The following is a 13,169-nucleotide window of genomic DNA, read 5'->3' as shown; positions in this document are numbered from 1 at the left end:
AGCACCACTGTAAAACCCGGTTTATGCGAGGCTTGAGTCTAAATTTGCAAAATTAAAAGATTAAGGGGGCCAGGAATTGACAAACCTTTTCTTCGCTCTCCTAAGAGAAAAATGTTTTGTTTTCTGGATTTGGAATGACATAAAGAAAACCATAAAACGTCCTTTGGTCGGAGATTGTGCTATGACACCTAAATAAAGCAGGAATTTGATGTAAACAGTAAGTCTACATAATATTCACATATGCATCAAAATCTCACGAAATAATATTTAAACCTATAACATTTCACATAGTACTTTTAAACAGTCTATACAATTTTAATTTCACAACTGACTTTTTTCTTGCATTTGCGTGTTTATTATCCCAGGTCGACTTTATTTCGCAATTGTTTATTTCACAATTCTGAGGGGAAAAAATCAGAATTTAAATTGCAAAAAAAACAGAATAACGAGTATATCTCACAATTGTTTTTCTTTGTAAAAATGTGAGATATACAAATGAAGTCTTGGAAAAAAGAAATTAACTTTTTATTCTTTTAATTCATGACAAACAAAAACAAAACAAAGTTGTACGCGTCAAGAGACTTACGCTTTTAGCTTCTCCTGAGTATAGGCTATACACTTGAGGTGTCAATCAGGTAAATATATATCTCTGGCCACTGGATGCTTGGCCATTTCGTTTCATCATTTAACCACTGACAAGGTGCTATGGCAAACGGATCCGTAAGCTGTATCCCACTCGGTAATGTTAATTTTTTTGAAATAACAGTGCTTATCGCTGGGTGAAGCTGCTGTGATATGCCGACAACATTTAAAAAAAATAACAAATCAAAATATTCTATAATGTTTCTAAATCTTAACTACTTTGAACCGCTTCGTCGTAACTCTCTAGTCGTACTGGTTATCACTCCCGGGTTTTCTGCAACCACGATGCGCGCGCATCCCGAATGTTTACAAACAGTAAATAGGCCTATAGTATGAGATGGGTCAAATGACCTAAAACTCCCTTTTATAAAATAAAATAATTGCACCAGCTGGACCTTGACAAAGGTAAAATCTATTATTTTTTCTAACATGCATTTGTTAACATTCACTGTGAAGTAAAATGAACAAACTATGAACAGCTGTATTTTTATTAACTAAGGTTAACAAAGATTAACAAATACATTAACAACAAATGTATTGCTCATGTTAGTTAATACATTAACTAATGTTAATCAAATGAACCTTATTGTAAAGTTGCCACAAATTCAACACAAATAAGATGCTTGAACACATGAAAGATCCAGACAGGTGAAACAGAATATGTTTGTAGGTTAGTTTCATAAAGACTTCACTTGTTTCTGAAAGAATGATTCAGTGATTGATACATTTTAACAGTAAATTGTTGCCTCCTAGTGGCGTAACAATGCAATCGATACAGGCATTATTTAAAGTACTTTCAAGTGATTTATTATATTTTGAGCAGTAAAGTAGACATCAGCGTTTATATTTGAATAATATGATTTTATTTTTGTCAAAGATTTAATATAGCCGACACAAGGGAATTGTTGTCATTTAGGAATTAGATCATGTGGGTGATGAAATCGAGAATACCTGACGTATATGAGTAGCGTGAGGACTTTTCAGTGCATTCATTGGCGTAATATTCATGAAGTGAGACGTTTCTATTAAAGGATACGCTCCCCGCACTTCGCCCACCCATCACAACCAGAACCATTTTCGGAACCGGGCTATAAAAACCCCTACTTTTTGCCCGGAAGACGTATCATTTCATGTGATTATGATAATATCGAGACAACTTTGCTATCGCCATACCACAAAATTAATAATACCATTACATCCCTACTAATAAAAAATACTGTAAGTTTCACACGATATATCCATATCGGTATCAGCCGACACATGTCCTTTTGTGCAGATACAAGTTGTAATATGTTTATTTTGTATAAATATCTGAATAATCTCATATACGAGGTGTTTGGCTGAGTTAACCCTCTGGAGTCTGAGGCTGATTTGGGGCCTGGAGAAGTTTTGACATGCCCTGACATTTGTGCTTTTTTCAATTGTTCATAAACATATAAATGACAAAAGTGTCATTACACTGTATTCAGCACAAACTAGGCTACAATAATATGTGAGGAACATGTATGTACATGTTTGTGTTTTTGAAGGAATAATGTTTATGCGTGGTTACTGAAAAAACAAAAAACTTAAGTCACTGAAATAAGGCCAAAAAAAGTATATTAAATCTGTGTTTACAAGACTTCTGGGTATTGGAGGTTGTAAACTAGAGTTTTTGCTTCAAAATTATGTAAAAATTATGCTGCCTACTCCTTCATATAAAACAATATATTGATTTAGTTTTTGTAAGACACTTTTTGCCAAGAAACACAGTATGCATGGAGGCGTGAATCACCACTGAATAATGGGCCATTCTCACCTGAGAATACAAAAGAATTGGATAGTAATGAGCTGAAATGACTTGCATATTAATGAGGCATTTCAGTCAGGTAGGCTGTGAAAAAAACCTTCTGTGATTGTCTCAAGCTCATCATGATATATGAAACATACAGAAAAATATTATTACAATATAAAGTAATGGTTTTATATTATACTTTAAAATATAATGTATTTCTGTGATGCAAAGAGTCTGAATATAGGCTTTTAGTTTAAAAGCATGCACATTTGGAGAAATATTGGATTCTCATATGCTTATGTCAATTTTCTATACAGAGAAGTCATATTTATTTAATATTCATTGTCATTACTCTGAGCGCTGGTGTTTTGAATTCATCCTTGAAGTCGGAGGGCGCTCTCTGTGCATTTTTAGTCCACAAATTCATCTAAAAGAAGAAGAGGCTATTCCATGAATGGAGTTTCCAATTCATACTGCAGCCGGAGGGCGCTAAAGAAACAAAAACTCATCTAAAATTCATCTATAGAAGAAAAGAAAACAGGAACTAACTGCATGTCTTCTAGAGTTCGCTAACCATGACTTTTACATCCAGATAAACACTTTTCAAGACAATAAATACACGATTGAGACGATGAATGCATGTATTGCCTCTGAATTTGCGTCTGAATAGCGCTGGCTCCGTGGGCGTGGCCGCATTAGCGGATAATGAGCTGAATCACGGACTTCTGACATGGCTCTCTTTTCATACAGATTACATAAACACAGAAGGTTTGTTTTCGATTTGACTTACATGATTTAAAACCTGACATCTTAATGTTTTTTTTAGACATAAGTGTAACTTTTCTGTGATTAGTATTCACTAAGTTACAGTTCATTTTCTGAGAACTATCAGATTGGACTTCGTTCAGAGGGAGACGAGAGATCACGCATCATGTTAGTTTTCTTTATTTTACAAAAAGCACAACATTGTGTTTTTACTCTGAGTGTATACAAATAAGAGAAGATATTCTATAGTTTCAATTGATATATTACTTATGTCTCTATGACAAAAAATGATGGAGTATTTTAAGTCTGTTTTGCTGCAATGTGAAAAAAAATGCGCCGGCGCGTTTTGCAGGTTTTCAGACCTCAGAGTGTTAAAGGGGTCCTTGATTATGATTTCAATTTTTTAACTTTAGTGTGTAATGTTGCTGTTTGATCATAAACAACATCTGCAAAGTTACAACGCTCAAAGTTAAATGCAAAGAGAGATATTTTCTTTTACAGAATTCGTCTGTTTAAGGACTACAACAAACAGCTGGTAGGGACTACAACAAGCTTCTTCCTGGAGTTAGTGACCTCACAAACTCCAAAACTGACATAAACCCCGCCCCCAAAAACACACAACAAAGGGGGTACACGCAACAAACTGTATGAAACAACGCTTCCTCCACCACTAAAACATTTTTCCAGCAATCATAGGGGGCGCTGTTATAGATCTTCTGAAATAGCACAGCATCTCCAGATCCAAAAACAAGTGAAGAAGATCCGCGTAAACCAGAAAGAGGTTTACATATTCATACAACAAAATTTTCTAGGGGCCATGAAAGTTTTTGAACATGATCAAAAAATGCTGCCACTGGCGGGCACTTTTTAGTAAACATTGGTGGGCAAAGAGTTAATTGACACATTACACATTGTATATCAATATATAACGTCACATTGTCCAGCCTTTCCACGCTCAGTTAAACTTGCTTCAGCTTGAACTGAAACACACAGCAAACTTCTAGGAGCTCTGAAAACCTTGATCTTGATGACATGCTGCTAAACTCACCCGTGTGTGTCCTCTTGTGTCTCTGCAGCTCATCAGAGCGTGTGAAACGTTTCCCGCAGAAGGACCAGGAGCAAACAAAGGGTCTCTCTCCTGTGTGCCAGCGTAAGTGTGCCCGGAGATGAGACGTTTTCCCATATACCTTGTTACATCCAGGAATATGACAGATGTGTTGTTTCTTCTTATTGGGGTCATTGCTGTAATAAGAGCAGGGAAGAGAATACATTTAGAAACAGTTTATAGCTGCATACAAGGGATAATGTAGAGTTAAATCTCATTTATTTATATAGAGCTTTATACAATACAAAGCTTTGAAACTGGAAAATTGCATTTGCAAAATTCATCAATTATGAATTATTATTCTTAATTTTAGCAGTAAGGCAGCTCTACAGAAGGCAGTGTCATTATTCAGCGTAATTTTGTTCAAATTTTTGTGTTCTAATCCGATAGCATCAGTAAAGTTAGATCGCTACTATGAGCAAGCAAAGGGTGACAGTGGCAAGAAACCAGGTGACAGAGAAAAATGTGCAAGTAAATAAATGACAAATGTCTTTGGAACTAAAAAGCATGTTGAATTGCACTCATTGAAAAAGAACGCATTGCATTAACAGTGCTTTCATTTTAATGCATTGTATTTTCAGGGCTTGCATTTTTGGGAGCTGAAATTCAACATGGTTGAATATTTAAGCTGTGAATATTTCAACTAAAATCATTTCACAATTTCATTATTAAAAATTCAATAATCCAGATTCAACTTCCAGACATCATTTCCAAAATATTCAGAGTTTCTCAGTTACAATGTGAAATGATTTTGCTTGTGTCCATTTGGTGAAAGCAGACTGTCAATTATAAAACCATGTGACCCGTTCTGGCAAAATGATTTGCAAATGATGAGCAAATCTATCAGTGGACAGACGCCTGCTTTCGAAACGCTCCTGTGTGAATCTGAAGAGCGTCAAAGATGTCTATTTGAATACGATCCTCAATTGGACACGACCACAACGCAGCCCTGAAGTATCAGCAGAGATCGAGTCGACTAGATCATCCATTGTGAAGACATTATCGACACGACAGCCAGTAGCACAGTTCCTCAACAAACCATCCATACCGGCGTGATGAATACGATCCTCAACTGGATGGAACTGAAATATATACTTTGATTGTTGCGATCCTATCAGACTTATGATAGCAACCTGATTCGTAACAAAGCACTGTTCGCCAGAGGAGAACTGGCCCCCCGACTAAGCCTGGTTTCTCCCAAGGTTTTTTTTTTTCTCCATTTTAACACCTATTTGCCACTTGTTTGCCACCTGATGGAGTTTGGGTTCCTTGCCGCTGTCGCCTTTAGCTTGCTTAGTTGGGGACACTTGACATTTGATATTCAACAGTATTCTTGACATTTATTCAACAGTGCTTTGATCTGCCTGCATTGACACTATTCTTGAAGAGCTGCTGTGCAGCCAAATTATGTACCAGTTATCAATGTAAAGCTGCTTTGATACAATCTGCATTGTAAAAAGCGCTATATAAATAAAGGTGACTTGACTTGACTATTTACAATACGTTTTGGAAGTGCTGTTCATTGTAGCCAATCACAGACATACATTGAGCATGTGAACACACAATGGCCAATCAGAGGTGTTTAACCCTTTAAGACCTGAAGGCTTTTTTAGAGTTGTTTTTTCTGAGCGACACACACAAAAGTAAAGACTCATAACTCCAAAACTCTAGCAAGGAGAGTCAAAAGGTAGGTATCATTTGATAGAAAACATTTTAAATTTTAAGAAAATATAAATTACATTGGGACATTTTCTTGCTGAGAAACAGCTGATAAAAGACAAAAAATATATATAATTTAAAAAAAATAATTTTTCTTTTTTTTATTTGAAATGGAATAACTCAGGAACACAATAAGATCGCTAAAAAATTCTTTTTTGGTGATGCTCTCCTATATGTGAGCTGCATCTGGTTCAAATTTCATGGTGATAGGATAAAGAATAGTTTGAAAAATTGTTGTTCATTTTTTCCGCAGCCAGGTGGCGCCAACGGGCGGTAAACTCCGGTTTAGAGGTGCTTCTCAGCACTCGTTAGGAGTTTTTCAAAATGGTTAGATGCATTAAAAAGAACATCCGGGAACATTGGATACACGCTGCATCCCGGAGAGATGAGAGACATGTTTTTAGCCAAGTATGTTAAATCATTCCGTGAGTAATATCTTGTGATCAACGCAATATATTATATTGATTTTGGATTCATTTTAATCTTGAGAATCTGCTTTAAATATTGATGTGCAATTTTCTATAATCTGTGCATTTTTCATGAAGTTATGAGCATGTGAAATATACATACTTGTATTCAGTTAGCGGCTGTGCTATTTTTGTTGTAAACGCATAATACTCAGACTCATTAGAGGGTGAAAACAACACAACAGAAGCATGTTGGAGGCTTGATATGAAAGTTTAAAGTCTCTGGTTTTGTATGCAAAAAGAATTTTGTGTGCTACCTATATGGATTCAATTTTTATTGGCTTTTAAAGAGAGACACGCAAATGGGAGCGCCGACGCTCCATCCGGTCTTAAGGGGTATCGTCATATTTTTAACATGTTAAAATACGCTACCTATTTTATAACACTATTCCCAGGATTAATTTAAGGAAGCTGGTAAACACTGAGATGTTTAAATAAAAGAGGTTGGTAATTTTTTAATGTACCAGGTTTATATACAACAAGCCGATAAGAAGTTAACTTCGGCTAAATGTGTTAGTTTACATGCAAAGAAAAGTTTAAGCTTTTAAAAAAAAATTTAAACATAAAATCTTTAATTTACTTAAAATGTTCAAATTAATTTACAAGACTGAAAAACCTTTTTGTGCTGTTTTCTAACAGTTTTCTGACTTTAATGAAGAGGGAAAATCTGCATTTAACCTTTTCACTGGCATTTTGTTTTCATAGTTAAGGCAGATATTCGTGATGTTATCATTATAGGATTGTCTAGAAATATATGGATTATTCGCAGAATCGCTGTATCATGATCTTATCGTTATCATGAGCCATGTATCGTGATCGCCATGTATCGTGCGATTCCCACCCCTAGACAGTAGGGGGATAAAAGGTTAAACTTTATTTCAAGGTGTCCTTGTTACAGTGTAATTATACATTTAAGAACGGAGTAATAATATTTAACTGCATGCACTTACTGTAAGTTTGGTTTAGGGTTAGTTGCATGTAATTATGCATAATTTATAGTTATTACTACAGTAACTACATGTAACATGTTAAACAAGGTTTTGTCCACTTGTTAGGTTTTTTTTTACCCACTGATCTGAGTCTTGTTTTTAATCGCAAAAAATGTGCTCTGTGTGAATGGCCACTAATACTCTCACTTCTGATTAAACAGCACACCTGTCCACTGCATGTCTCCTTTATTGAAGTGGATGTTGAAGCTTTGTGTAAGCGAACAAGCCTATTAAAACAGTGCTGTATTAGCATGAGACATACCGTCCCTCTCCGTCTTTGCAGTACGGGCAGGTACAGGCTTCCCTGCGCGTACGTCTGCTGGTGGGTGTCGGGCTGCTCTCCACGTTCTCATCCATCACGCTACTGTCCTCCAGACCGTCTCCACCCGCACCACTCACATCACCTGCAGAACAAACGCTAAACATTACACCTCTACACATGACAAACACACACATTGATTAGCCAGGAAAATTAGAGATAATGGACAAAACTGACAAATGTGAGCGAACAACTGCTGCTGACAGTGAAGAAACCAGCTGGGTACTGAGATCCCACTGATTGCATTGATGATGATGGTTTTGTTCCTTTTGCCTTACAAGAAATTATGCCTTATATCTAATGCACACAATTCCACATCTAATCAAGTTTCCATAGCTGTAACTGGTTCTATGCACTAGAAATGGCCAAGGCCTTGGGATTAATTCCCAACAAAACGTGCTTGCTTTATTTGTGTGAAATTCTGTTATTCTGTTGTTCTGTTATTAGAAAGGCTTTGTTTTACTCAGTGAATAAGAAATCACAACCATTTTGTTTAAAGTGAGCTAATGGAATGTTTTCCCATTTCATCTCATGTATGTGTCAGCAAGCATTATCAAGGATGATATTCAAAATTCAAGAATATTTCAAACCTTGAAAACAATTAAAATCAAGAATTTTTCAAATTTTAAACGAACCCTTGAAAACGTAAATTGTCTGAAATTTTAGTGTGGTATATTTTAAGCTAACAAATTAATTATTAAATTAATGATGTAGCATATTAAAAGTGTGTCAAGAGGCACAAAAGACCTGAGCTGAAAGAGGGGGGTTTCATGATCCTTTCAAAATATTGATGATTTCCTGATCAGTGCACCACTACTATCTATTCACATCAAAATGAACACAGATCACTGGCAATATTATGCAAATAAGGGAAAAGATCTCATATAGCCAAAAACAGAAACCAAAAATAAACATTAAAGGTGCCCTAGATTATGTTTTTAAAAGATGTAATATAAGTCTAAGGTGTCCCCTGAATGTGTCTGTGAAGTTTCAGATCAAAATACCCCATAGATTTTTTTTTATTAATTTTTTTAACTTCCTATTTTGGGGCATCATTATAAACGCGCCGATTTTATGCTGCGGCCCCTTTAAATCCCGTGGTCCACGCCCACAGAGCTCGCGCTTGCCTTGAACAATGCCTTAAAGTTTACACAGCTAATATAACCCTCAAAATGGATCTTTACAAAGTGTTCGGCATGCATGCGTCGGATTATGTGAATATTGTACTACTGTTATATTGTTTACTTCTGATTTTGAATGAGTTTGATAGTGCTCCGTGGCTAACGGCTAATGCTACTCTGTTGGAGAGATTTATAAAGAATGAAGTTGTGTTTATGAATTATACAGACTGCAAGTGTTTAAAAATGAAAATAGCGACGGCTCTTGTCTCCGTGAATACAGTAAGAAACGATGGTAACTTTAACCACATTTAACAGTACATTAGCAACATGCTAACGAAACATTTAGAAAGACAATTCACAAATATCACTAAAAATATCATGATATCATGGATCATGTCAGTTATTATTGCTCCATCTGCCATTTTTCGCTGTTGTTCTTGCTTGCTTACCTAGTCTGATGATTCAGCTGTGCACAGATCCAGACGTTAATACTGGCTGCCCTTGTCTAATCCCTTGAACATGAGCTGGCATATGCAAATATTGGGGGGTACATATTAATGATCCCGACTGTTACGTAACAGTCGGTGTTATGTTGAGATTGCCTGTTCTTCAGGGTCTTTTAAACAAATGAGATTTATATAAAAAGGAGGAAACAATGGAGTTTGAGACTCATTATGTCTTTTCCATGTACTGAACTCTTGTTATTTAACAATGCCAAGATAAATTCAATTTTTCATTCGAGGGCACCTTTAATAATCAATTACATTTAATCAAAAATCAAAACACATAAAATATTCTAACTGCACACTTAAATGCTGTCTTACATTTATATTAAATGATAAATTTTATATATATATATATATATATATATATATATATATATATATATATATATATATATATATATATATATATATATATATATATATATATATATATATATTATAATTGAAAAGTTCATAATTCTGCTTCCTCTTCAATTTCTTGTTGAAATATAAACATTGAACAAACTGACTAACAGGTTCAGTAAAAATATAATGATTATGCAAAATACATATATTTATTCTGAGATATTCTGGCTGACTATCAAGTTTTTTGAAAGGTAAATGTGACGTTACGTGACATTGTTTACTAGCTGTTTTACTGAGATCTTTTCACGGTTGCATCACTGATCGATCGATTACACAAGACATGATTCAGTAAGTTGTTCTGCATCTTTCAACATTCCTTATGATATTCATTCATGTTTATTTGGTGCTGTAACTAGTAGTAAAGAGGAAGAGATGATCGGTTCAACTAAAGTGCTACAGTGATCTGTCACCACACATTTAAGAGTGCCAAAACCACATTTATTGTTTCAATTTCAAAATTAATAGAGTTTGAAAGCTTAGACTTTGTTTTATATCAAAAGTAACAAAGCACATAGCTTATTGCGATTATGGGATGGCAGGTGAGCTACAAATAATAATTAGTGAAGTTCTGTTCCTGCATCAACTGAAAACAAAACAGACCAAAAGATTGATTTAGGAATTTTAGATTAGAAGTCGACAGATTGATCGAATTATCGGGCCGACGATTATGGCATTTTTTTTAATTAATCAGCATCAGAGCAGCTAAGTGTTGTGGCGGCTGGGTATACTTTATTTTCCGCGTTCTGACGCATCTCGTGCACGTTTGAGTGCACCAGCTGTTTAAAGTATACTCCTTTGGCCTTGAGCACGGAAAGACACGCTCAGCGCATGCGCACTACCTACTGGACTGCTGTTACTTTTCAAGCGTAAAAAGCATCAAAAATTGGGCTGCACATGGATGGGGTGTGCAAGGTTTCAACCAGCTGTAGTAGTTTAGGCTACAGGTAGGCATGGGTACCAAAAGCTGGTAATGAACCCAGTGGCTAAATTATACTAGCATGCAAAGCTTCAACTAACAGACCATTTCAAAAGCGTAATTACGTTGTAGCCTACTAGAATTGATGCCGACCATGCTTATCATAAGTGCAACAAGTCATTTGCATGTAATTCAGATAAATTCAGATAAATTCTGGCTAAAACATGCACATTAACTTTTCTCATTAAATGTGTCTGTGGGTCCAACATAGCCTCTACAACGTCATTGCACTCTTATGCAGTTATGAGCAGCAGGCTGTGTCATATGGGTGAACTCTTATTTTTGTCATCACTTAGATTATGGCCATTTGACTTAGAGGAAAGTCTGTCAACAGACATAAACAAAAAGCATGCTTCAGAACAGTTCTGAGAAGGTGCTTAAAAAGTTGAGCCATGTATGATTACTATGAATTAGGCTACTACCAAGTTTATTGGACAAAGTCTAGATTTTTGATCACCTGTTTTATGCATTTAATATTTACCATATACATTATTTTTTAAATTACACAAGTGCACTTATTGGAGAGGCTTGTGTTGTTCAATAAATATTTAATTTAAGCAATTTTCTGTATCACTTCTTATTACTTAAAGGGTTATTCCACCCCAAAATGAAATTTCTGTCATTAATTACTCACGCTCATGTCGTTTCACACCCGTAAGACTTTCATTCATCTTCGGAACACAAATCAATATGTTTTTGATGACGGAATGCTGTCAGATTTCCTTCCATTGACTGCCTTTGTAACTTCCACTTTGATGCTTCAAAAACTTCATAAAGAGATCGGAAAACGAATCCAACAAGAGAATTAATTTTCCGATCTCTTTATGAAGTTGTTGATGCATCAATTTCTCAATCTTAAAATTGAGAAATTAATAGTCCTTCGCACCCTTCTCCTCATCATTTTGGTCGAATATTTTCAGTTGCTGGAATTTCAGTGCATCACTACACAGTTGGCCTTGCATTTAGGCCTCATGCATGGAAAGCCACACATAGAGAGAAAAACTAAGTGCAAAGAGACGTGTAGTTTTGGTTATAAACAAAAGACACATTTCTCCACACTCTGGTATCCTGAAATTAACAGAGTGCAAATATTCATAAAATCAAATCAACAGAACCAAAGTAGACTAACCGGTTGTGTTGGCGAGGGTGATGGGAACACCCTGCAGCTGATGCATCTGCAGCCCTGCGTTGCCAAGCGTGTTCAGGTTGATGGTCTGAAGGCCAGAGAGCTGCATGGTTCCTGGTGTCCCGGCCTGTGCCAATGTGATCTGAGTGTTAGCGGGGCTCTGCAACTGAAGGGTCTGCCAGCTGACCTGGCCGTTCGGACCTACGGTACGGATCAGGATGGGGCTTCCGTTCGCGATGGTCTGGATCTGAACATTCTGCACTCCATCCTGAGACAAAGTCTGTGTTGCGAACACCTGACCACCGGCCGAGACTGAGCCGGGCTGAACGGTCTGCAGGACCTGCTGTGGCTGAATGAGAATCTGCGCTTGACACGGTTTCTGTCCGTCTCTGTTATCAGATGACATGTTCTGGAAGGGCTTTCCCGTCTCTCCTTTGCTACTCTGGGTTAGTGTTACGATGCCTGATGTAGCCGTCCGTGTGCTGGTGGTAGAAGTAGTGCAATACTCCACTGGAGTTGTAGACGACGTGCACTGGAGCAGCTGTTGAGAAGTTCCTAAATTTCCTCCAGCATTTGCGTCGGTTCCAGATCCAACAGGCGTACCAGAACCCACCGGGAGAAGGGTGATGTTAGCATTCAGTGGTACAGGCATGTTGGTAAGGAACTGCGTCTGACTGGGCAGCACAGTACCGCCCAGACTGATGTTCTGCAGAGGTATTGCTTGCTGAAAAAGGCCAGGGACGGTTAAGATGTTACCAGCACCTCTGTTGGCGGGGGCAGCGATGAGCTGCTGGTTACCGTTGGGTGAGGACACAAGCTGAAACTGCCCAGATGCTGTGGTTGACACATCCTGAGCTGTCTGAGTAAACTGGAGCTGCTGTCCATCTACAGTCTGAAACTGTGGGATCACCTGATACTGGATATTTGGCATCACACCAGAGAGGGCAGTTAGCACCTGTTGACTTTGTAGGTTTTGCGAGGATGCCATCACATACTGCGGTTGCACCACAGACCCCGTCTGTCTGCTCTTGTCCTCCGAGGAAGAGGTTACGCTACTGGAGCTGGTGACAGCCTGAGAGCTTGCGGGGATTATGTGCCAGCCGTTGGTGGCATGTGACAGTTGCTGGAGGCTGATCTGGGAGTCCTGTGCCTGGCTTTGCCGTGATTGTTGTTCCACAGTGTCGTTTTCATCAATCCGACTGCAGGTGGCTGCCAACAGCGCTAAAGGTGAAGGCTGCTGCGAGTCCTGGGGAGG

General features: G+C 37.3%; 1 protein-coding gene across 4 annotated transcripts in view; it reads right to left on the bottom strand.

Moving 5' to 3' along the window:
* sp1 (sp1 transcription factor) overlaps nucleotides 1-13,169 on the bottom strand; it is a 28,125-nt gene that overhangs the window by 2,363 nt on the left and 12,593 nt on the right. For all 4 annotated transcript variants that reach the window (XM_048172311.1, XM_048172312.1, XM_048172314.1 and 1 more), the window contains 3 exons: nucleotides 11,918-13,160; nucleotides 7,724-7,865; nucleotides 4,230-4,423 (listed from right to left, as the gene is read on the bottom strand). In XM_048172311.1, coding sequence (XP_048028268.1) covers nucleotides 4,230-4,423; nucleotides 7,724-7,865; nucleotides 11,918-13,160 — 1,579 coding nt within the window. The remainder of the gene's footprint in view (nucleotides 1-4,229; nucleotides 4,424-7,723; nucleotides 7,866-11,917; nucleotides 13,161-13,169) is intronic.

This window comes from Megalobrama amblycephala, linkage group LG21 (assembly GCF_018812025.1).
Source record: "Megalobrama amblycephala isolate DHTTF-2021 linkage group LG21, ASM1881202v1, whole genome shotgun sequence".
NCBI classification, from domain to species: Eukaryota; Metazoa; Chordata; class Actinopteri; order Cypriniformes; family Xenocyprididae; genus Megalobrama; species Megalobrama amblycephala.
The sequence above is the reverse complement of the archived record's forward strand: the minus strand, read 5'-3'. Positions and strand labels throughout refer to the sequence as shown.